The sequence below is a fragment of the Marmota flaviventris genome, chromosome 6 (assembly GCF_047511675.1).
Source record: "Marmota flaviventris isolate mMarFla1 chromosome 6, mMarFla1.hap1, whole genome shotgun sequence".
Classification (NCBI taxonomy): Eukaryota; Metazoa; Chordata; class Mammalia; order Rodentia; family Sciuridae; genus Marmota; species Marmota flaviventris.
This window is the reverse complement of record NC_092503.1, coordinates 121,200,272-121,225,598: the sequence shown is the minus strand read 5'-3', so window position 1 is coordinate 121,225,598 and position 25,327 is coordinate 121,200,272. Positions and strand designations below refer to the sequence as shown.

Genomic DNA, 25,327 nt, shown 5'->3' with positions numbered 1-25,327 from the left:
ATTGGCCTCATAGAATGAGTTTGGAAGTACTCCCTCTTTCTCTATTTCCTGAAATAGATTGAAGAGTATTGGTATTAGTTCTTCTTTAAAGGTCCTATAAACCTTGGCTGTATATCCATCTGGTCCTGGGCTTTTCTTGGTTGTTAATCTTTTGACAGCTTCTTCTATTTCCTCACTTGATATAGGTCTGTTTAAGTTGTGTATATCTTTCTGACTCAATCTGGGCAGATCATATAACTTAAGGAATTTATCAATGCCTTCACTGTCTTCTATTTTATTAGAGTATAATGTTTCAAAATAATTTCTAATTATCTTCTGTATTTCTGTAGTGTCTGTTGTGATATTGCCTTTTTCATCTTGTATGATAGTAATGTGGGTTCTCTCTCTTCTTCTCTTTGTTAGCATGGCTAAGGGTCTGTCAATTTTATTTATTTTTTCAAAGAATCAACTTTTAGTTTTGTCAATTTTTTCAATTGTTTCTTTTGTTTCAATTTTATTGACTTCATCTCTGATTTTAATTATTTCTTGCCTTCTACTGCTTTTGCTGCTGATTTGTTCTTTTTTTCTAGAGTTTTGAGATGTAGTGTGAGGTCATTTATTTGTTGGCTTTTTCTTATTTTAAGGAATGAACTCCATGCAATGAATTTTCCTCTTAGTACTGCTTTCATAGTGTCCCAGAGATTTTGATATGTTGTGTCTGTATTCTCATTTACCTCTAAGAATTTTAAAATTTCCTCCTTGATGTCTTCTGTAACCCATTGTTCATTCAGTAGCATATTGTTTATTCTCCATGTTCATTCTTCCTTATTTTATCATTGATTTTCAATTTCATTCCATTATGATCAGATAAAAATGCATGGTAATATCTCTACTCCTTTGTATTTGCTAAGAGTTGCCCTGTGGCATAATATATGGTCTATTTTTGAGAAGGATCCATGTGCTTCTGAGAAAAAAAGTGGATCTGCTTGATTTTGGTTTATATATTCTATATATGTCAATTAAGTCTGTTATTAATTGTGTTATTGAGTTCTATAGTTTCTTTATTCAACTTTTGTTTGGAAGATCTGTCCAGCGTTGAGAGAGGTGTGTTAAAATCACCCAAGATTATTGACTCTTAAACTTGAGAAGAGTTTGTTTGATATACATGGCTGCACCATTGTTTGGGGCATATATATTAATGATTGTTATGTCTTGCTGGTGTTTGGTACCCTTGAGCAGCATGTAGTGTCCATCTTTATCCCTTTGATTAACTGTGGCTTGAAGACTACTTTATTTAATATAGTATGGACACCCCTGCTTGCTTCCACAGTCCACATGAGTGGTATGATTTTCCCAACCTTTAATCTTCAGTCTGTGTATGCCTTTTTCTATCAGAGTCTCCTGTAGGCAGTATATTGTTGAATCTGTTTTTTTTTAATCCAGTCTACTAGCCTATGTCTCTTGATTAGTGAGTTTAAACCATTAACATTTAGGGTTACTATTGAGATATAGTTTGTATTTCCAGTCATATTTGTTTACTTTTGTTATTTAACTTGATTTGTTTTTCCTCTTTGATTAGTTTTTCCTTTACTACCTCCCACTGTTGGTGTTCATTATTACTTTTCATTTCCTCTCCATGTAATGTTTTGCCAAGGATATTTTGAAGCACCAGTTTTCTAGCTACAAATTCTTTTAACTTTTTTTTATTGTGGAAGGTTTTTTATTTCATCTGCAAACCTGAAGCTTAATTTTGCTGGATACAAGATTCTTGGTTGGATCCCATTATCTTTCAGCGTTTGAAATATGTTGTTCCAGGATTTTCTAGCTTTCAGAGTCTGTGTTGAAAGATCAGCTGTTAACCTAATTAGTTTACCCCTAAATGTATTCTCATTGCTTTTTCTTGTGGCTTTTAAAATTCTCTCCTTGTTCTGTATGTTGGGCATTTTCATTATAATTTGTCTTGGTGTAGATCTCTTGTGATTTTGCACATTTGACATCCTGTAGGCTTCCAGGATTTGGATTTCCATTACATTCTTCATGTCTGGAAAGTTCTCTAATATTATTTCATTGAACAGAATGCTCATTCCTTTGGTTTGGTCCACTATACCTTCCTCTATCACAATAACTTTTATTTATTTATTTATTTATTATTTTTTTTTTTCACAATAACTTTTAAATTTTGTCTCTTTATGCTATCCCACATTTCTTGGATGATCTGTTCGTGGTTTCTTATCATTCTCACTGTGTGGTCTACACTCTTTGAGATGATATACTTTGTCTTCCTTGTCTGATATTCTGTCTTCTAAGTGTACTACTCTGCTGGTGATACTCTTTTAAAATTTGGTTTATTATTTCCTTCATTTCCAGGATTTCTGTTTCTTTCTTTCTTTTTCTTTTTTTTTTTTTTTAATAACCTCTCTATCCCTGTAGAGTTGATCTTTTGCTTCTTGGATTTGTTTATGTAATTCATTGTCAAAATGATCTTTCATTGTCTGCATTTGCTGTCTAAAGTCTTCCTTAAGACTCCAGATCATCTGACCTATGTATAAGTTTAGATCTTTATCTGACATTTTTTCTGCTGTAGATGATTCCTCTTCTAATGTTGAATTGTCCTGCATTGTTTGTGGTTTTTTCTTTCTTTGCTTTTTCATGCTGCTCACGTTTCTTTATATCTCTGTGTGACTGTTGTGTTATTGTTTTTCCCCTGTAGATTTGTATTGCTCTTGCATAGTTTCAAGATCTCTGCTTTGTATGGGAAACAATGTTAACAGTTCCCAATATCAACTATATATCATCTATGAGTTAGTTTTTGTTATTAATACATTTATAGTTAGTCTTTATTCATAGAGATGTTGGATTCAATTATTATTTAAAATATATTCATTAGTTTCATAAAAGGCTGTTTCCGGTGGCATATAGAGGACTGAGGGTCAGGAATCAGACGTTATGTTCAGGGGGAAAGATGTGAGGGTGTGGGATAAATATATATTAGCTTCTTTGGAGGAGAACTCTAATGAAGGGATTTATTATCAGGAGAATAGACAGGAGGTATTTTAGGGTAGTTAGTTAAGTATGTGGGAGGACAATAAAAAACAGAAACAAATGCCTATTTGCATTTAGTAAATTACACATTGTAGAAATAGTAACTTTGGGAGGTTGAGAGAGGAAGAGAAGGAGGAAGAAAATTAAAATGAAAAGAAGAAGAAAAAAGGGGGAAAAGATAGAGAGAAAGGAATAAAAAAAAGAAAGGAAAAGAGAGAAGAAAAAGCTAAAAAGAAAAAAGGAAATAACAAAAAAAAAGGCACTCTTAGAATTCTGTTTTCTTCTTTTCCAGTAAATGGCATTGTGCATCCCAGATTGAGTCTCTGCCCTCAGGGTGGTGAAAGCAATCCATTTGAAGAGGCTTTCCCTTACCTGCTGGGTGCCCCTCCAATCCTGGTCTCTTTGGGTTGCCTGCGGTCTCTATCCCCCTTCCCTCTCCACCAGACCCCAATTGATGGATCTCTTGTCCGTAGCCCTGAGTTTATTCTGGGCATGCTGTGCCCTGGTCGCCCCATGCTCCTGATCAACTGAGTGCTATATCTGTGTAGTCACCAAGTGATCACAGCTGTGGAGAGGGGGAGTTGGAAACCATCAACCTGTTCTGTCATATTCCCTCTGATAGCCACGCCCACCAAGAGCTGACATGAAAGGTTTTGTGTTATCACAGCTGTGGAGATGGCAATGGCACTGACAGCTACACTGGCCAAAAATTGATGAGGTAGATTTTCCAAGATGGCAGCCACCCATTTCTGGGCTGTGGTGTCCAGTGAGGTGGAGGGGGCTAGGTTATTCCTATACTACATCCAGAATTCAGTCCTTGGTCCAGTGCCCTGCATGAGCTGGGTGGCAGTCTGGTGTGCTCCAGCCCTGATGGATCAGTAATCCTGTGTCTCCATGCTGCTAGAACTCTGTGGTGCTCAAACTCCACCAGTCTGTGGCAGTTCCTGCACCCCTACTGAGGGTCGGCATCCACGTCAAAGAGCGACTCTGGTTTCCCCACATTCTGGCCTGTGTGTTCAACAAACCACTGTTTAAAATCCTGCCACACCCTCAATGAAGCTTAAATTCATGAATGGGAGCCTCTGTGGGGGAAAACATCTGACTGCTCACTCAGAGTCATGCTAGTAATGGGTTCTCCTCTCCTCTGCCATCTTGGAACCTCCAAGAAAGATATTTATGACTATGAAAATTATACAGTATTTTCTTGCTTTCAATAGATCAATTTTATACAAAATTTTATATTAGTTGTATATAGAACATTTTTTATATTAGGTAATTTTAATGATAGACATGTTTCAAAATTTCTTTTTATTAATTTGGAAATATGAAATATTGAAACATAAGTTGCAACATACCTAAATATTTTTCCCTTGCATAACTGACAAGAGTAAAGAGAGCAAGAGACTTTTGGGGATCATCCCTACAGGACTGGAACTCAGATCCTTGAAATCTCATCTTATAAACATAGACCCCATTTTCTTTCCCTTATCTTGGTTTTCCCCACAGCTGAGTACCTTCCAGTTTCCACTTCATCACAGAATTCTTGGCTAATGTTTTCTTTGCCTCATTTTCTGTATGAATCTTCCATTGCTGTCCACCACCTTTCCACTCACCTTTCTGATTATCTCTGCATCAGTGAAGAGGACATCTGATGGGAAACAGAGTTCTTTACCAAAGGGAGAGGGACTCTCATAAAGGCCAAGGGATGTTTGGGAGAGTTAGTTTCTGTTTTCAAGAGTCATCCTCCCCAAATGGCTTTGGTTTTCCTTCTTTGGTACCTCCTGTGTGTCCTCTCACCACACAAAGCTCTGGAGAAACATCCGAGACTCTTGAGTGAATCCCAGACTAGATATCTGATCAGTGGTTCTAAGGGAGATCATTAATCTTTCACTTCCATTGGGTCCTTTATTCTTTCCTTCTTTTTCTCCTCTACTTTTCTACGTTGACTAGCCACATGGGCTTTGCAGTGGGGTTGGAGGGATGCTCTAATAATCCTATTATGATCAAGATATTCTTCATGTCCATCATCATTTCCAGTACCAGCAGGATACTTTAACAAAGTTTTATGTGAGCTGAGCACCATGAGGAAGGGTACACAGCTCATCTGTTCCTTTATCAACTTACCTCTGAAGGAGGTTCCTGCCCCATAACCTCTAATTCCCTCTGGAGATTGCTCCTTTGACCTGGACTTTGGCATTTTGCCCTGGTCCACACCAGAAAGTGTAACAAAGGATGATCTGACTGGACTCACTATTGGGTGTATTGTGGGGCTTTTGCTTGCTCTATTAAGTGATATGTCATTTTTTCTGAGGGATGACAGGGGTGGGATCTCTCTGGTCTTATTTCCAGGAAACAATGGAGTAGTACCATGCTATTATGATTTGGGTCTCCAATGTCCCCACATTTAAATGTTTGGCTCCCACCTTGGTGCCAGTGGGAGGTGGTGGATCCTTTAGAAGGTGGGGCCAACTGGAGCTCTTTAGGTCATTGTGGATGTTCCCTTGAAGGAAATTTTTAGGACACTATTCTCTTTGTGTGTCTCACTTCTTGGCCATGAGATGAGAGGTTTTGCTGCTGCATGTGCTCCCACCATGATGAGCTGAGTCACCCCAAAGCATCAGGGCAATCCATGTGATCAGTTATAGTCACTGAAAAAATATTTATTAAGTAGCCCTGATATGACAGGCACAGTAATCTCAGGCTTTGGGAACACATTTACACCACCATGAAATTTATATTCTAGAGGATACTTGGACATTAATCAAATAATGAAGACTAACTGTAAACTGAAAAATTTTATGTATGCTTTATGTGTGTTATAAGGATTTTTCAGCGTTATTTTAGCCATGCATAAGTTTTACCTGCCTAAAACCTTTGTGTAAGGTGAATAGTATTTTTTTCTCTTCCCCTCCATAAACTCTTTCCTTATATACATATATTTTTTTGTAGTAGGGATCGAACCCAGGGGTGCTTAATCATTGAGGCACATTCCCAGCCCTTTTTATTTTGTATTTTGAGAAAGAGTCTTGCTCAGTTGCTTAGATTCTTGCTAAATTGCTAAGTCTGGCCTCCAATTTATAATCCTCCTATCTAAGCCTCCCGATCTGCTGGAATTACAGGTGTGTCCACTGTGCTCAGCTTTTTCTTCTTTTTAACATTGAAAGTGAATGAATGCCCTGATCACCAGTTTCCAGTTACATGGTTTACATGTGTGTATACCTGAGGAAGCGCCCCAGATTAAGATATGAAGCCTTCCTTTATCTTAGAAGGCGCCATGCTGTCTCTTCCTGTCTTAACTACCTCCTCAGCATGCCAGAGAGCTCCTCCTTAGACTTCTGTCATCATAGCTTCCATCTCTGTATTCTTTAATTTCATATATTTGGAAACATACAGCATCTGGCATTTTATATCTGGTTTCCTTTGATCCCTTCCACATTTTTAAGATTCATTTTTTTAAAAACTTGATTTTATTCATATATTTTTTATGGGTTGCTGAGGATAGAACCCAGTGCCTCACATATGCTAGGTAAGCTTCCTACCCCTGAGCAACAACCCCAGCTCCCCACAGTTTTAATATTTCTTGTATGCACCTCCATACCCTCTCTGTCTTCCTTCTGGAAACTGCCCCTTCTTTCTGCCACATTCTAGCCACAAGGGGCAGCAGAGGCCAAAGAAACTGGGCAAGACTGCCTGGGTGACCTTTCCATTGGCCCAAAGTAATCTGGCAACCACAGAGCATGCTCTTGCTGGGTGCTTGTTGTTCCTTCCTCTCTGGGAGGGAGTTTCCAAATGGTTCCAGATATGCTCTCTCTCTCTCTCTTTCTTTTAAATATTTTTTTTTATTGTAAATGAACTTTTATTTTATTTATTTTTATATGGTGCTGAGAATTGAACCAGTTACCTCACACATGCTAGGAAAGCACTCTACCACTGAGCCACAACCCCAGCCCCACATGCCCTTCCTTAAAGTTATGAATTTTGAACTTGCACTTAACAAATATGTACACATACTATTCAGCTAAAAAAAAAAATAGATATAATGCCGTAGTCCGGCTGCAGCAAAATAACCGGGGGGTGACGAGGAACTTGTGTAGATTGATACAGCAGGAGTGGGAGCCGTTTATTGTAGGACAGGAGGGGTATTTATACATTCCACACAGCTTATCTAATTAACATAAACTAGATACAGCAGTCAACCAATAAGGAATCTCCATACTTAATGGCTTGCTGGCATTACTTCATAAACCACTCCCTCTGGCAAAATGCCAGGCACCATCCAGACTTGTTTACAGACTCTAACAATATAAGAGTAAAATTTTTATGATAGAAGTTCTAACATAATCTTTGCCTCCCCTTTTGCCCTTCAGGTCTCTGGAACACACCAAGGGCTGGTGCCCCAAACTGTTTTAGACTGTGCTTTGGAGGCAGTCCTGCTCCTGTCAGTGTTTGTCCATGTGACCCTATGACCTTGGAAAGTTTCCACTATTGTAGAGGCTCCATCCCTCAGCTCTCAGTGAATGGTGTGCCTAAGTATTTCTTGGTGGTTATTAAAGAGCAGAGGCCCTGGCTGTGCCTGGGGGGAGGAGTCTCTGTGTCAGGAGAGGAACAGGGTGTGCAGCATCCCAAGGACTCTTAGAATGTGCCTCTTGGGGCTGGACATGGACTCTCCTGCCCTGGGCCCCTCTCTACTTTTCTGAGGGGCATAGGTCAACATTTGAGACAACTAGGCCTTTTCCATGACCCAGTTCTGAAATCCCTCCACTGTGACTTACCTGTTTCACCCTTGACTGTACATGGGCCTGATCTACCTGGGATTGGGAGGGTCAGTAAATTCTTCCTGGGTCACTGATGGGTCACACATATGATCAGTGCCTGTGCTGGCTCTCTGCAACTGATCTGACATTGCAGTAACTGGGGAACAAGTTTCAGATACTCTGGGCTGATGTGTTCATTCTGGTGTCTCATCTCCTGATAGGTCAGACCAATGGCAGGCCCCTCGACCCTTCTTCTTCTTCTTTTTTTTTTTTTTAATAATTTTAGTTGTAGATGGACACAATACCTTTATTTTATGTATTTTTATGTGGTGCTGATGATCAAACCCAGTGCCTCACAAGTGCAGGGCAAGAGCTCAACCACTGAACCAGACTCCCAGCCCTGCTCCTTCCTTTTCATGCCAGCTTTCTCTCAGTCTGCTGACTTTTCATTTAAATTTTTAGTTATTGTTTGCTTTTCATTAATCTAATACATTTCACTCAATTTTCTATAGAAATGTATATTTTTCTCCTTCTGACTTCACTCCCTTACCCTTTTCTATCTCAGGGCTTGAGTGGGAGGGATACTTTATGTCCCTGGAATCTCAGATGAGGAAGGGGTGGATGCTCATGCAGAGGGTGGTGGGGCAGGTGCCTTAGCCAGGAGGGCTCAGCAGCTGAATTCGGGGGGAGGATGGCTGGGCCAGGTCCTGGCTCCAATAAGAGAGAGAGAGAGGCACAGGGAGGTCTCTCAGCCACTTCTGGTTGGATATTTCAGGATGTGTTCATTCCGCAGTATCAATAAAATTGGGGGTTTGGGTGAGTTAAATACTTTATATCAACTGTCACATTTTTAGAATCTCAATGTATTTCACTAACCATTGTTTTATGGTTTAGGTATTTATCTGAAGCTATTTAGAAAACACTTAATACTTGAAAAAGATAAGAGGTATTTATTACATATTATTCATAAAAGAAAGTTAATATTAACCTCATTAGTATTAGGATCATTTAAGTTTATACAAGAAAATTATTTGTTGTTTCGTGAATAGAGTTTCTTGTCAAGGCAGCTGAATGGTGATCCTGATGAGCTGGGAGAGGACAGTGCTGAGGTTTAGTGTCCCCTGCCAGTGCTGGTCAAGGATTCTGCCAGTGTTCTTTAAGGAGACCTGACCTGCACTTTGTCACTGCTTCCACCCCCTCCTCCCCAAATGGAAGGCAAAGGGCAACCTTGGGAGGGAGAATGCTCAGGTCTGGGTGAGATAAGCTTTCTGGCCCTGTAATTGAGGCAACTGAGAGTCCAAAATCCCTTTCAGGATCTTGCTCATTTGAGTTACCTGGGTCAGGGGGCTGGGCTGGCCTGGAGATGTGGTGGTGGGAGGCAGTCTCTTGGCACAGCTAGCTCCTCCCTCATCTAGGAAGTTACTAGATTGATGTTACCAGATGGCAGGGCTCATGGCTTTATCTCTGCAGTTGTGATAATGAGACCCATAAGTAAAGTTTATGTAGCACAGTTCTTGATACTTAGTAGGGATTCAATATAATTTTGTTTTCTTATTTTTGTAAGATTTCCCTGACATCTCTAAGCCTCCAGGATTCTGCTGTTTGGGCAGGGATTGGTGGTGGCATTCTGGGCTTGTTCTGCAGTGTTCCAGGAAAATTGTGGGCACACTTTTTTTGCTGCTCTGCTCTACTGCCTTCTTCCTGGTGAAGGGAGCGATGTCCAGAGGGCAGGGCACACTCTGCCCAGGCTCCTTTTGCAAGCTTTCGCTTTAGATGTTGGAAGAAGCCAGAGAGGGATTTCTCCTCTGATTGGGAGGGCTTAGTGGGGTCTCCAGTGTCAGAGACTCTGCAGAGATCACTGCAACTTATGTGTGGCTCTGCTTTTTCCCTGTTTCCTGGGGACAAACTGCCTCTTGGAAATGAAAAATTTGGGCCCCAGCATTGGACTCAGAAGTAAGGATTGGTCTCTGAGAGCAGCCTGGGGCAGGTGCAGATTCTGAAGGCAGATTTGGGGCCTGCCAGGGTCCTTGTGAGTCTGACCTTTCTCCAGCTGTTGTGTTTAGAGACGCTCCAGGAAGTCACAGCCTTTCATAGGTGGGAGAACAGAGAAGCAGGTAAGTTGGCTTTGAAGACACCTGTGACCTAAGAGGAGGAATCCAGGGAGAAGCTGGTGGCAGGAAGAAGCTGAGGATGAGGTGGTGTGAGAGGCAGTGGGGTTGGGTAGGTGGGACAGTCTTGTTCTAGGAAGAACCAGGAGAAGCTTAATGAGGGTTGTTCTTTTATTCATTTGTTTTAATGATATTTCTGTAACATTTTCTGGGACCAGTCCTGTTCTAATTACATGTAGTGACTATAAATTCATGTCATTTTTATTACAAATAGGGAGGTAGAAGTTGTGACTATGCCCATCATATAGATAAGGAAACTGAGGCCAAGAAGGTAATAGTGAGAGTGGCTGAGCCTGGAGGGCAGCCTAGAAGTCATCTCCCAGAATTTGTTCTTCCTTATACCACAGACTGCTTTCTCCCTGCTCCTTCCAAACAGTAGGCAATTTGGGGTCTTTTCTCTGACTAGGGCTATTTTATCTCTATGCTCTGTCTCCAGGAAGGGTCCCTTACCTCTCAGGCAGAAATCTTTCTCAAAGAAAAAGAAGACAAGGACAAACATGTTGGTGGGGAAGTGCTTGGCACCTGCCATATGAAGCACCATGTCCTGAGCCCACAGTGTAAGGGATTGGGCTGAGATTCAGGTTTAGGTGAACTCCCCATCTAAAAAGGCAAGATGGGGTTCTGGGCTTCTGTGATGGGACCACAGCCTCCTTGAGGAGGTGAATATCTCTGACACTGTCCAAGTCAAACCTGGGCATAACTATGGGGCAGAACAAGGGGGAAGCAGGAGCTGCATGTGCTTCCTGATGGGGACCCTGAATCTGACCATCTTTTCTGGTGGGTTATCAGTGGTGTGCAATAACAGAGAGTTAGAGGAATGGTTTCCACCACAGAGCTCCAGGTGTGGGGAAGGAAAGAGCCTGGTGTTCTGGGCCTAGTAGAGCTGCCCCGTGGTTGGCATTGGAAAGGAAGGAACAGTTTCTTACCAGGTAACTAATGGTTTCCTGATACCACAGTCTTCTAAGAAAAGCTGGAAGGAGCCCAGACTCAGCTGTTTGTCAGTATCAGGGTTCTGGGGTCCCAGCACCCTGTTGGTATGATGTGCCAATAGGAATGCTTTGCTCCAGCAGGGGACTACTGTCCAGCCCTAAGCCCTACTCTCTATGCTGATGTGCTGGAGCTCTGGGCTGGACCTGACTCCTTCCTGCAGGTCTTGGCCCTCTTCCCCATCTCTCTCCCCAGCTCTAAAGATGGAGGGGTCGTGCAGTCGCTCCTTGTTCTGCTGTCTCACTTCTCTGCTTTTCCTTGTCCAGCTGTCCATAGGTGAGTGTTCCCATTTGTCTTCCTTTGTGGTTTTAAAAATTAAGGTAGAAAAACATTTGAAAATACATTTTTCCCTCATTTTTTGTTGTTTTCTTGCCTTTTTTTGTGCTGCAAGCATTCATTCATTCATTTTCTTTTTGAAATATTTATGAAATGTTGATTATTAAGTGCTATTCTATGAAAGAATCAGACAGAAATTCTGTCATACAGTTTACCTTCTAGCAGGAGAGAGTGAGTAATAAAAGCACCTAGGCAGAGAGGCCTAAGTGTGTTGGAAGAGATGACCATGATTGGAAATGCAACAGGGCAGGGTTTGGACAGTGAGGGTCATGGGAGGCAGGTGTAACAGGAGACAGTGAGTAATAACTGCAGCTAGCCAGAGAGGCCTATATGTGTTGGAGGAGATGACCATGATGGGAAATGCAGCAGGGCAGGGTGTGGGCAGTCAGGGGCATGGGAAGCAGGCGTGGGTAGGCAGCAGTGTTCAGTGAGGTGGTGTGTAGATGGGAACATAACTCTGGAGAAGGAGAAGTGAGCTGTAGGACTATTTGGAAGGAGGGTTCCTGCAGGGGAAGGAGCCTGTGCAGAGCTGGCAGTGTGCTGAGGTGTAAGGAAGCTCAGAGTCCAGTGTTGCTGGACTAGAGCATATGGGGAGACAAGCAGCAGGTGAGTTCAGAGGGGTCTTGGGAAGGAGGGTCCACCTTGTCAAGCCTGGGGACAAGTGGGGAACCATGTGGAGGCTACAATGGGTAGCCTCAGAAGACCAAGAGCACCAAGGGGGTGGAGAGTGAGGTGAACTTGCTCCTTGAACATGCAGTGATGGGGGTTTCTGTGAATTGCAAGAGCAGGAGTTTCACAGAAATAAGTAGCATTTGACTCTGTGTTTTAAAGTGCATATATATTTCTCTCCTCCATCAGTGGAGGAGAAAAATATAGACTGAAGTAACAAATTTAGAATAGGAATAGGGGAATTTTCTAGGTTTGGCTGAATGATCAAAGAGTGCTGACCTAGGCCACAGGTATGCCCTTGGTCTGTTTTCAGGTTTTCCTGAAAAAGGGCAAGTTAGACCTGTGGTTCCCAAAGAGTGCTCCCCAGACCATCCTTGGAACTCGTTGTACATGTGCATTCATTGGTCCACCCCAGATCTAGTGAATGTGATGCTCTGGAATGAGGTCCAGATAGTTCTTGGGGTTGAGTGTGTGGGCCCTGAGGGTCTCAGGTGGTGGAGTTTGGGGAGAAGTGATGGAGAGGAAGGCAGTTACCAGATCAGTAAAGGCTTTGTGTGCTGTGTTATGGAGTTTGGATGCAGATGTGCTCTATAAGGCATCCTAGTGCTTCTGGTGCATGAAATCTTGAGAACCACTGAATTTGAGATTACTTCATGGGAGGGACTTGGACCAGGAGCAGAAGCCAATGAGGGAGTGTCTTTTGTATAATTTCTGGCCACATCACTTTAATCAGAAAACCTCTTCTAAATTCATCAGACCTCCGGGGTCATCTCATGTGGCCCCTGCCCCAGCTTTCTGGCCTTTCCACCTGATGTTGTGTGTTCTATGTTGTTTGGTCTGTGTCTCTATAGTTTCCCTCCCCATGTCTCTGTCCACAGAGCAGTTCCAGGTTGTTGGCCCTCGACATCCCATTGTGGCAGTGCTGGGCGAGGATGCCATACTGCCCTGTGCCCTACTCCCAGCCATGAATGCAGAGAACATGGAACTGGGGTGGTTCCGTACCACATTCTCACAGGCAGTGTTAATCTACTGGAACCAACAGGAACAGACTGAGGAGCAGATGGCTGAATACAGAGGGCGAACCTCACTGGTGAGGGACATCCTTACTGAGGGTCAGGCTTCCGTGCACATCCACAAGGTCCGGGTTTCTGACAATGGAATGTACACCTGCTTCTTCAGACATGGAAGCTTCTATGATGAGGCTGATTTTGAAGTGAAGGTGGCAGGTTAGTTACTTGACCTCTATTCTAGTGAACTTGGGAGTACTGGGCTCAGTGGGAATATCAGAGATCATCCAATTTTGCCTCACATTTTGTAGGTGAAATGGAAGAAAAAAGTGGCTCATCTTTTATTCATTGATTTAATACAAACACTGTATATGGGTCATCTGAAATATGTGGGGACTTGTTCTGTGCATTAGAGATATATCAGTGTAACAGAGATCCCATCAGTGAGGAGGTCACCTTCTAGAGACAAAGGAACAAAAGTTATAACAAATAATTCAGTACAAGATGTTATAAGGTGATAAGTACTTAAGATAAAAGACCAAGTAGAATTAAGAAAGGGGCTCAGGATGTGGGCTGGGGTGTTAGGACAAGCTGCAGTGTTACATAGGGGCTCAGGCAGAGTCTTATTCACAGTCTGAGCAAGGCTCAAAGAAAGTAGGTATTTAGCCAGGTGGGTATCTGGGGGGCCATGGTTTAATGCAGAGGGAGCCCCTGGTATGAAACCTTTGAGTTGAAGTTTGGTTTATTATTCTGTGTATAATGAGGCCATCATAGTTGATAGTAGGAGTGAGGGAGAGGATGGTAATAGTGGGTATTACTGGAACAAAGAGATGGTCCTGTATTAACACCACTCACAGGTGTCAGGATGAGGTCCTTAGGAGTGGACACCTGGGCTGGCACAAGAGCCCTGGATGTTGATGGGGTGGAAGGTGAAAAGGCAGAGGGCATACAACATGGTGATTGTGGCTACTTGCACTTGACCAGATAGTTCTTGGGGTTGAGTGTGTGGGCCCTGAGGGTCTCAGGTGGTGGAGTTTGGGGAGAAGTGATGGAGAGGAAGGCAGTTACCAGATCAGTAAAGGCTTTGTGTGCTGTGTTATGGAGTTTGGATGCAGAGTAGGGGGAATCCTAAACAGAGCCATGCTGGGAATGCTCATGTTGGCAGCTGTGAATGGATGGATGGGAGGTGAGCAAGAAGGAGGCATGGAGTGCAGTTATGATGTGGAAAGAATGAGGGCCTGACCTGAGACATGGCAGTGGGATGGGGGAGGAGGGGTCAGACAGGTTTAGAAACTAGAGTCAACTGAGTAGATTTGTGGTCACAAAGTTTGGAAGGGGAAGAGAAGACTTCAGAGACTTACAAGGTTTTATTTGAACCATTTGTTGTTTTGTGGCAGGACACTTGAAAATTATATGTCAGTTCTACTGCTGTAATAATGCTGTGTAACAAACAACCACAATCTCAGGTGCATCTGGCAATAAAAATGTATATTTTCAAGCACCGAGGGAGTTCAACTATTTGGGGTTGAACTTGCCTAATCTCATCTGGGTTTACTCATACATGTTTGTCATTTATGAGAAATATAATTAAAACAAAATCTCTCATGCTAGGAGAAAACACTTTTTATTACAGAATAAGCATCAAAACAGAGTGTTAAACATATTATGGTGATCTGTGAATGGATTACACAACCAGAAAGGAGTTTCATCTTTCTTTTTAGAGCCAAGCATATATAATCTCCTGTATGCTTGTTGCCAAGTTGAAGAATAACTAATATTCAACTAAGAGGGCTCAAAGCACTATTGTTCCACATAATTCTTCCTAAATTTACCTGGTAGTTTGGGAGACCATCAGTGTCATCTAATAGGCTTTATCTGGAAGCAAAATAAACTCCTCTAGCTTTATGACACGAAGTAGTTTTACATTTTGGAGCAAGATACCCACATAAGTTATGCACCTACCTTTCCAGAGAAAAGGGGGGCAAAGGGTTGCTATCTTCCCTCATGCTTACATTTCAAAGAAATGGGTCCCAGGTCCTTGAGTAAGATATTCCTGAGCCACAAAGCTGGCAAAAAACCTAGTCAGTTTTCAAAATTATGTATAAACATTTTAAAAGAGGAGAAAGTGCCTATTTGCAATTGCAATTTTCTAAAGCAAATGGTGTAATAAAAAGAAATAGAGACTTCTTTTATCAACAGGGAGAATTAACTTTTTTACTTGTAATTTTTATTTGTTCTTAAGTCAGCCGAAAAGTTCACCAGGTTCACCTTCGTTTGGTGTGCTCAAGTTTCAGGTGGTCATGTGGCTGACCTAGGGCAGCTGTAGCAGGTTGACCAGGCAATGTTACAGGAGTCCATCCTCCACTGGGGAGCCCACGATTGTCCTCCTGTGGGAATGGTAGAGGTTAAAACCAAGTTGCAAATGTTTTAAAAACCTCTGCACTAGTCATATTAGCTAATTTCTCATTGCCAAATTGAGTCCCATGACTGAGCCGAGAGGCAGAAGGTAAAGGCAGTAATAAGTCTGTGGAAGTGGGAGAACTGTCTATAAAGAAGGGTGAGGAATTGGGGAGATTTTAATAGTTGTTTTGTCACAAGTGGTGCAAATTTATGAATTCAGTTTGGAGTTTTGAGTTTGAAAGGAGGAAACCTGGTAAAGTTAACTCATGGGAACATGGGTGTTGTGGAAGAGAATTCAGGAGAAAAGGTGGTCACTAAATATAATTTTGTGAAATACACAGAGATACAGATGTCTCAGGAGAGTGTGTGAGGTGAGAAGACTGAGATTCAATAAGGAAGCCCTGGGACAAAATCATTCCTGTTTACTGTGGTACTCATGGTTGGGGAGCAAAGCCCAGTGCCCTTTGTGGGACTCTGTGCTGCTTTCTTTTATTCCCTCTTCCCCTAGAACTCCCAGAATTCAACATGAAAGCTTATCCCCTGATGTTGTATAATATGTAGGCAACTCTGGAGTCTCAAGGCCGAAGATGGCCTCCTGGGGCTCCACAGCTTCCTTCCCACAGGGATGGGCTCTGACCCTCAAGTGCACATAGAAGGGCCAGAAGAGGATGGAGTGTGTGTGGTGTGCAAAGCCTCAAGATGGTTCCCAAAGCCCCAGGTGCAGTGGAGAGACGTCAGTGGAAACAAGTTCCCAGCGCTTTCTGAGGCCCACACCCAAGACAGTGAGGAGCTGTTTAGTGTGGAGGCCACTCTGGTGGTGAGAGACAGTTCTGTGGGGAATGTGACCTGTTCTGTCCTCAACCCTGTCCTGGGCCAGGAGAAGGCCAAGGCTATTTACATCCCAGGTCAGTGCTGTTTCCCACTCCCAGCAGAGCTGTAGGGAGGGGCTGGCCTCTCTGAGTGTGCTGGCTCTCCTGGGTGTGCCCCTGACCTGCTGTCTGCCTGGGCCACAGAGCCCTTCTTCCCTCAGGCTTCTCCCTGGAAACCAGCATTTGCTGTGATCCTGACCATGCTGGGACTCCTACTCTTGGTGGCTAGCTATTTTATCACAAAAGCACATTCTACTAGAATGCTTAAGAAAAAGGAACAGCAGGCTAAAGAAGAGGTGCTGAAGGCCATTGGTAAGACGGCACAGGGCAAGTGCAGACCTGGTGGTGAGTGGGACAGCTGACACAGGGCAGAGTCTGGGGTCCAGGTCTCTGGAGAGATCCAGGGTCCTGAGCCCAGAGGAGGAGACTGAGGCGATCAGATAGGACAGCTAGAGCCTGGTGGGGTTGAGTGGGTGTGTAGGTAGAAATTCTAGTATCAAAATTTTTTCTTAGGTTTTTCAGGCACACAGACTTTTCTTTTCTTGTGGATGAAGGTTCACGCTGTTTTTCATTTTCTTTCAGATGAACTCCAAGCAGATCTTAGTAAGTTCTGCTTTCATTCTTAATTTTCTATGATGTGTTGATAGTGCATTTGCTAGTTCCCACCTCCCCTAATTCCTGGGTTGTTTTTCAGATCAGAGGAAAGCTTCTTATCTTTCTGGTAAGTGATTGTCCCGGTATCCTTGATTTTCTTATCCTGCCTGTGATCTGGTGTTCGCTTTCCTTGTTTCTATCTAGGCACAGACATGTGGGTTCCCATCCCTGGGAGGCTAATTGTGAGCTAGTGGAAGCCAGAACACTGCTCCCTGGGCTTTCTTAGATCTGGGCTGCTGTTTCCTATTTAGTGCTTGGAAACCTGGGTGTGATGGTGACTCCTGGTCTGTCATGTATTTTGCATCTTATTTCAATCCTGTCTTGCCCATTATATTGTGCTGGAAGCCATCCTTGAATTACTTGGGGTCTTCTCTAGATATGGCAACCAGGGAGATTTTTGGTTTATCCTTGGCTCTCCTATGCAATGGATTGCCCAAGGCACATGACCTTTATCTCAGCCCTACTAGGAAGATTCCTCATAGTAGCTGGTACTCGTTGGGTACCAGACAGTCCACCTATAACCTTTTTGGTGAAGAACATTCTATGGAAGGCCTTTTATCTTCCCCAATATAAAAAAGCAAGTGTAGGCTCCATTTTATGTTTTTAGTACAGAAACTCGATCTGTATGATAGTCCCGGCCTGTCCCCTCTTTCTAAAAATATTTTCTGTTGTGTCCTGCCTTTTTTTCATTGTTTCATTTTTATTAGCTTTTATTTTGCAGCCAGCTCATTCCACCGAGGGGAACCCCATTCCCATCACTGGTGAGGGACATGTATGAGAATATTGTTTTTTAGCCTTCAATACATCTAGCTGTTGGTCTGCACTCAGAAGCTTAAAGGCAGATACTAGATATTATTAAATGATACATATAAGGAAATGGAGTAATCGGGTTTAGGAGTGCGGCCTTCTGTTCATCTCCCAACAAATCACCATACAAGGATTATGTTTTCTCCAGCTCCCAAAGGTGCTAATCCAAGTGGGCTGTCACCACAGGTGGGAATGTGATGGAGTGAACCAAGTACTTCCTGAAATAATGTTTCTTATTCTCTAGAAATATTTCATCTGTAAGAAATTGGGCATTTTTACACCAGAACTTACCTCACGTACCTATCTTTAAATCATTCTTCACTTTTTGGTAATTTCCCAAATGTCTTTTTAAATTTTTATTTCATTTTTTCATTGTGGTGCTGAGGACTGAACTTTGTGCCTTGTGCATGCTAGATAAGCCCTCTACCAGGGGCCAAATACCTACCCCTTTCCCAAGTATATCTTTGCCAGAAAAAGTCTGGATATAATAATGCCTTCTGATAATTGTGGAATGATTTATATTTTATTCTCTCAAATATTTTCACACATAGTATGATTTTTATCCTTAGCAGAAAACTGAGAAAAGACAGATAGAATATGGATTTTTATGGGTTTTGAGTCAGAAATTTTTCTGAGAGAAAGCAGTGGGACAGTGGTAGAATTTGGCCTGTAAAGCAGCCATCTTGATCTGTGGTCCAGGGCATTTCCCACAACACCCTGGGGTCCCTGCATACTGCAAGAGCACATCTCCTTTCTTGGCTCTGTCCTCCTGTGGGCAGTCTCATCTTTAGAATGGAGGGGAGGCCAGGGCAGGTACATTCATCCTGAGAAGGCTTGTTTTAACTGTGATCTCTCCATTGTGTGTTCCCTTTCAGCCTGGAGGAAGGCCTCTCTGTATGCAGGTAAGTGACTCTGATGTTTCCTTGGCCTTCACTTCTCCATCCTCCTCCTCTGCCCTTCTGTATCAGTGGTCTCCACCCAGGATGGGATGGGTTTTCCTGCTCTGCTGTCTCTAATTTGTTTCCCTCCCCTCCCAGTAAACACTTTTAATTTCTCTTTTTTTTCGTTTAATAATCGTCACACATTAATCTGTCCCCTGCCCAAACTAACCAAAGCCAAGCACAACAGGAAAGCAAAATTCTCCTAAATGGAGAGAAAAGTGATTGTAACTTGCATTGGAAGACCACAGGGACTTCTCCTTGGGATTGGACCACAGAACTCACCTCACATTCCTGTCTTTAAATCATTCTTCATTTTTTTTCAACATTTTTTTAGTTGTAGGTAGACACAATAATTTTATTTTTATGTGGTACTGAGTATTGATCCTAGTGCCTTTCACATGCTGGACAATCACTCTACAACTGAGCCACAACCAAACCCTCAATCATTCTTCATTTTTGGTAATTTCCCTATAGTCTTGTTTAATTTTAATTTTATTTTTTCGTATTGTAGTTCTCAGGAGTGAACCTATTCTAGGACCATCCTCCCCTGCAGGTTAGGGTTAGCTGTACCCCCTGAAAACATACTTTGAAAAGGTATTTGTTGTTGGTGCAATGACACTGGAGAGTTCAGTTGTGAGGAGATCCCAGATGGAGCAGGGTTGGAGCTGTGTAGATAAGAATTGGTGGTCTCCATGAAATTTCAGAAATTATATTTTACATCTTGGGACTTACATCTTCCTAATGTGGGGCCTTGGTTCTGTATTCCCTTTACCCCAGATTCCTATTTTGGGGTCCAGGTTTAGTTTTCTTGTTTCTTTCTTGTCCTCTGGATATTGGTCTTCTCTCAGCCCCCTCATACTCTGACTCACTGTCCTAGCTAGGATTCTTCTAAGCACTTTGTTTGCTCAGAAATGAATTTCTGGTATTCTCAGTTTGGGGTCCAGGATGCTTAGGGCATCGGTGAACTACTTAAATTTATATGCAACATTCTGTGTTTGTGTTTGTGTTACAGGAACAAAATGCAAGTTAATGTTCACAACAATTTTCTCTGCTTTTAAGAGAATTTTGCTTTGTCTGTTGGCTTGGTCTTTAATGCCTTTGTTATTTTAATGTGTGAAGATCATAAAAGGAGGAACCTGGATAGTTTAAAATTGTTTACCTGACAAAGGGTATTGAGCAAATCAGAGAAGAAAGGATGAGGTGGGATGAGAGAGGAGATGAGAAGAAAAGTAGAGTGCCCAAGACTCACAATGAAATTTTGGGTGTGCTGAAGCAGTGAGAGCTGGAGGATCATATCCAAGGTGGTTTGAGTTCAATGTGAAGAGCATTTTCAGGTTCTTTGTGTGCATGTATTGTAACCAACTTCTTGATACATCTTTGAGAGAGTTCAATGAATACTTTCTCTCTCTCTCTCTCTCTCTCTCTCTCTCTCTCTCTCTCTCTCTCTCTCTCTCTGAATTCTATTAAGCCATTCTAAGTATTTATCTCATTGAGTTTGCCTGTGATAATGAGACCACCTGAACCTTCCAGTAGCAGTTAGGACAAGTATATGCTAAGGCAGTTTCCAATGCAATGAAAGATTATCTAGAAGACTCTTTAACTCTGGGGATTAGTATAGGACCTGTGCCATCTGAATTTGTATAATCTTCCCTTTTTCTACTCTTGTTATTTCTTTTTGACATCAGGGATATAGACTATGAGAAACAGAGAAAGGTGACCCATGGCATCAAGCAGGCTTTGGTTTCACATGTATGTGGAACACTCTTTGAGAATCTTAATGATTTTTTTGTGGACAGGTTTATTATAAAAGAAGGATCAAATAGTCATTTCTTTTTAACCAACTCCCCCATTCTCTGCTGAATTAATGGCTGTATTTTCATGTATAACTTGCATACTCTTTTATTTTGTAAGGATAAACACATTATTGTACTAGAATTAATACTTTAATATTGACAGGCCAATAGTGTGAGGTGAACTAATGTCTGATCTCATCTTGTTTATGAAATTGTAACATTGAGTTATATATTCAAATTTTCGGTGGGAATTATGTGAAGGCTGCATTAAGGTGCATAGCATGGTACTAGATACACTGGAAAATCTCAAAAGTTTTTTTTCTTTCACTCCTTCTCCTTTTCTCCCCTGGCTGCTTTCTTCACCTCTCTTTTCTCCTTTGATAATCTCAGTCAGTTATTACATATGAAATTATAATGGATTACCAAATAATGTCTTGGTGAAAAATGAGAAATATTTACTTTTCTCCAAGGGTCATCTGGGTCTCCTCAGTCATTTTATATGATCTAGTTTCTATGAAGAAACTCAACAAAGATGGAAATACCAATGTATCTGATTGAACCTGTATTATTGGATATGGTGGGCACAAATTTAAACACAAATCTTCAAGAAAGAAAAATGTTGTTTAGTTATTATTTTAACTATTCTAATCTTATTCCTGAGGCTCTGCCCTGTTGGAGGCAAAAGCTTTCCAGTTGAAGACATTTTGCAGTGTATGACATATGTACACTTTGCTTTGGTCAATGACTTTCCTATCTCATTCCCAAAAGGGAATATGGAAGGTGGAGGAGAGTTATGTGGCCTTGGGACTGTGGGAGAAGATGGACCTTGTGTTTTCTCTTGGTTATTGGAGGTCCTCACCATCAGGAGGCTCATCTGAACTGGTTAATAATACCCTTGGGTTGGTGTCTCCTGAGAAAAGGCAGGTCTCATCTCATTGCTTGGTCTCCCTTCCCCTGACCCTGAGGTTATGTCCAAGGTCTGGGTCACTTATTCCTGTTTGACATTGGGCTTTTTACTCTGAACTTCAGACTTTCTCTGGTTCACTGGCTCACTGGGAAACTATCTGTCTCTTCATCATCTAGCAGAGAATTTGACATTTTCTGGGTCCTCAGCTTCCTGTGTGCAGGAGACAGGGAATTTTATGCTTTCTGCAAGAACATTTATCTGCCAGTGCTTTGTTCAACACTGGTTTTGACACCTATGTAGGCATAGTAGTTTTCTATTTGCTTCCAAATTTCTACAAACTTAGATCTTTATAGACCAGAAGTTCAAGAAAGTTGGGACAAGGCTGTGTTTCTTTCTGAGGCTGTTGTCTTGCTCAGTTTCTAGAGGCCATCTGTAATTTTTCATTTGAGGGCCTGTTCTTGCATCTTCAAAGCCAGCAACACAGCATGTTTTTGACCTTGTTACTGTGATTCTATCTGCTTCTCTGACTATAGCCATGAAAGGTCTCTGTTTACAAGGGTTCATGTGAGTAGTTTTGGAGTGATGCATAGGATCCAGAATAATCTCAGCTCCAGAACCTGAATCTTAATCACATTTGTAAAGTTGCCTAGTCATGTATTTAACACATTCACACTTTATGAAGTTCAGGAATGTGGGTTCTATCATAGCTGGAAGTTTTGAAACTCTTCAGGGAATTCTTGTGGGAGGCAAAGGACTAGGTCCTAGATTTTTGGGTTCACCCATATGTGTCAGGATGTTTTTCTCCTCTTGGTCTGTGAGAAGTGGAAGAAAAGTCACTAGTGATGACCTCTCACTGTATATATTTGTTTCCTGCTTTGAACTTCTTTCTTTCCCATCCTAAATCCCTCTCCATTGCCACCTACCTTGGCAAAATTTCTCTGAGGTCCCAGCACTCATGATTTCTAGTCATCCTCCAAGTTCAGCTAAGCTAGATGTAATTCTCTACTCATGGCTTAGAGGTAACCTTACAAGTCCAGCACAGTCAGTTCTTTATAAGTAAAAGAGGTCTTGGAAATTTTGGTAACCTCAACTGTATCACAAGATAACCTAGTTTTTAGCATGGTTGTATGTTTGGGTCTTGAGAAAGTATTATTTTGTAGTTAAATCTAAACAGTGACTTTTCAGTTTGTTATACAGAATTTTGATCCCAGGGTGTTAAGCTTTTTGACATAGTCTTCATGGGAATGTTGCAGTGGCCTCTCCATACTTCATGTTTATGTGTGAGGTGTGTGTGTGTGTGTGTGTGTGTGTGTGATTAAAAAATAAATACAGCAGCTGAATTTTTTCACACAGCTTTTCCATTCTTCCTCCCACATTGTTGTGTTTCAGTAGACTGGGTGCTGGTCATGATGTGTGGAGTACCTGCAAATCCCTGATATGAAATATGTGTTCTCTCCTAGATTGGCGGAAGGAACAGTTCCAAGCCTGTGAGTGATTGTGTGCTTCCAGATGTTCCTCCTGTTGCTCTCATAGTTTGTGGCTTCTCCTTAAGCCCTCTGTGGTGATTCAGATACTGGCATCACCAATGGTGTTACCGTGGCAGAAGTGATGGTCACAAAACTGTAACCAATGGTCCTGTCACATGGCTACCCTCAAGTCAGCCTTCTGGCTCCTTCTTCTGGTTGAGGACGTTGGTTTGAGTTACAAGACTTATATCTCAGGAGTCTAATCCCCTCCTCAGCTCAGGCAGCTATGTGGCTGTGAGGTGGTGGGTGGCTGTGTGCTATGTGTTGGGGCAAGGGCGCACCTTACATGATTGATAACTCTCTCAACAGGGTCTGTCACGCTGGATCCAGACTCTGCTCACCCCATGCTGTGTGTGTCTCATGAAAAGACGTGTCTGAAGGACCCCTCTGTGAATAGTGATAAAAATTTCAGTGTGTTGGGTCTTGAGGGCATCACATCAGGAAGATGTTACTGGGAAGTGGAGATAAAGAATAAATCCCATAGCAGGTGGACTCTGGGAGTCTGTTGGAAAGATTTAAAAAGAACAGACTCATACAGGGAATTACCAGATAAGGGGTTTTGGGTTATGGGGAAACATGACAATAGTTATTTTGCCGGGACTGGTCCTGTGACTTGGTTATCTCCTAGGCAGGATCCCTGCAGGGTGGGGGTTTTCCTGGACTACAGTGAAGGGGATGTCTCCTTCTATAACATGAACGATGGGTCCCACATTTTCTCTTTCCCTCCAGCTTCCTTCTCTGGAGCTCTCTTTCCGTACTTCATGATTATGTATGGAGATGTGTCCATGACCATCTGCTCCATGGAGAGTGGGTCTGAGGGGCTCCCTGTACCCCTTAACAATTCTCCTACTTTGGAGGAGACCCTGAGCACTCCAAAGGAGGGGTTCATCTCAGGCTGTGGTGTTGATGGTGCTTACCCAGAGGCTAAATCTTTATTACTTCCGTGACACCAAAAGGTTTTGTCTTCATAGAGTCCCTTGGTATGTGTGATCACTCACTGTGGCTGTTGCTGTGGCTATAGACTCAATGTGGCAAAATCCCCTGAGATGAGACTTGGAAGGTGCAATGTACTTGTCCTCCTGCTCTTGTTCAGACTTCAGATGTGTGGTTAAAAGGGTTCATGTCTTATATATTCAGATAGCAGAGGTTAAAAGTTAACTCTTTTTGAACTGGTTTAGGGAATGTGGAATTTAAATATAAGGAACCATATCTTTTTGGTATTGAAAAATATTTTAGATAGGTGTGACAGCTCATACCTCTATCCCAGCTACTGGGGAGGCTAAGGCAGGAGGATCACTTTAGCCCTTAAGTCTCAGACTATCTTGGGCACCTTAGTGGTACCCTGTCTGAAAAAAATTCAAACAAAGGGGAGATCACATTACTGGACTTGCATGTTTGTAGAGGAAACTTGAGATTGAGAAGGTTTTCCAGTTCTATTTTTGCAATTTTGGACTATCAGATGCCAGAAAGTTTATCATCCAAAAGTTTTCTGGGATATGAATAGGTGTGTTAGTCATCTTGTTGACTCTGTGACAAAATACTGAGAAATCAACCTATAGGAGGAGAGATTTATTTTCCTTATAGTTTTAGAGGTTTCAGTTCATAATTGTCTAGCTTCATTGTTTCTGAGGCAGAATGTCATGTAATGATTGGTAACATGTGGTGGAGCAAGTGATTCATCTTATAGAAGACACAAAGCAAGAGAGGGAGACAGAGGAAAAGGGTAGGGGAAGGGAGGGAGTTAAAAGTGAGGGTAGCGAGAGAAAAAAGAGAGAGGGAGGAAGGGAAAAATAAGGGTCTGGGACAAGACCTAGTCTTCAATTACACAGCTACATTTACCTACTTCCTTCCTGTTTCCTAGTCCCCACCACCCAAAGTTTCCACCACTTCCAAAAAGGGCCACAAGCAGAACCAAGCTTTTAACACATAAGCCTTTGGAAGATATTTCTGTTCCAATCTCCAAACAATGGTGGATTTTTAAGAGAATGGTCCAACTTTCTATGGTATTTGCTTTCTATTCTGGGATGATTGGAACATATTTGTTTTCCCTTGCCTCAGTAACTTTCTGGTACCATTGAGAATATTGTGATATGTTAATCCAGGGAATTAGGGATAAGGGAATGGATCCCCCTTAGAAGCTATTAGTACATATTCATTGTACAAAATGTCAGGTTTTATTGTGACAATTTCATACATGCATATAATGTACTTTGATCATATCCACCTTTCCTGCTACCTTTTGATTTTTCCCTCCATTCCTCTTTTGTGTCAATACTGTAACTGAGGAAAGGCAAGAATTACTAGAGTAAATATAAATGAAAAAGAGAATTTTCAGATGCAAAGTGAATTTCAAAAAGCTTTGATCATGAGCATAGGTCCAGTTAGTATATTTCCTCTTAGTACTTCCAAGTCTGATCTTAAGGGTTAATGGAAAACCACAGCAAACAAGAAGAGACAGGACTATTGAGAATTAGACCCTGCAAAAATA

At 42.0% G+C, this 25,327-nt stretch overlaps 1 protein-coding gene across 1 annotated transcript; it reads left to right on the top strand.

Annotated features, from left to right (window-relative positions):
* The first annotated feature begins 12,797 nt into the window (after positions 1-12,797).
* Positions 12,798-23,786, top strand: LOC114082551 (butyrophilin subfamily 1 member A1-like). The gene is made up of 5 exons (XM_071613833.1): positions 12,798-13,161; positions 15,966-16,247; positions 18,548-18,574; positions 22,774-22,800; positions 23,149-23,786. The coding sequence occupies exons 1-5, from the start codon at positions 12,798-12,800 to the stop codon at positions 23,784-23,786; spliced, it is 1,338 nt and encodes a 445-aa protein (XP_071469934.1).
* Positions 23,787-25,327: the final 1,541 nt, after the last annotated feature.

What these genes read in the sequence shown, in the direction of transcription:
- LOC114082551 (XM_071613833.1), top strand. Translation starts at nt 12,798, where the DNA reads ATGTCTCTGTCCACAGAGCAGTTCCAGGTTGTTGGCCCTCGACATCCC. An exon ending in CAAGGCTATTTACATCCCAG is followed by an intron (nt 16,248 to 18,547) that starts GTCAGTGCTGTT and finishes GTTCCCTTTCAG; the next exon opens with CCTGGAGGAAGGCCTCTCTG. An exon ending in GAAGGAACAGTTCCAAGCCT is followed by an intron (nt 22,801 to 23,148) that starts GTGAGTGATTGT and finishes CTCTCTCAACAG; the next exon opens with GGTCTGTCACGCTGGATCCA.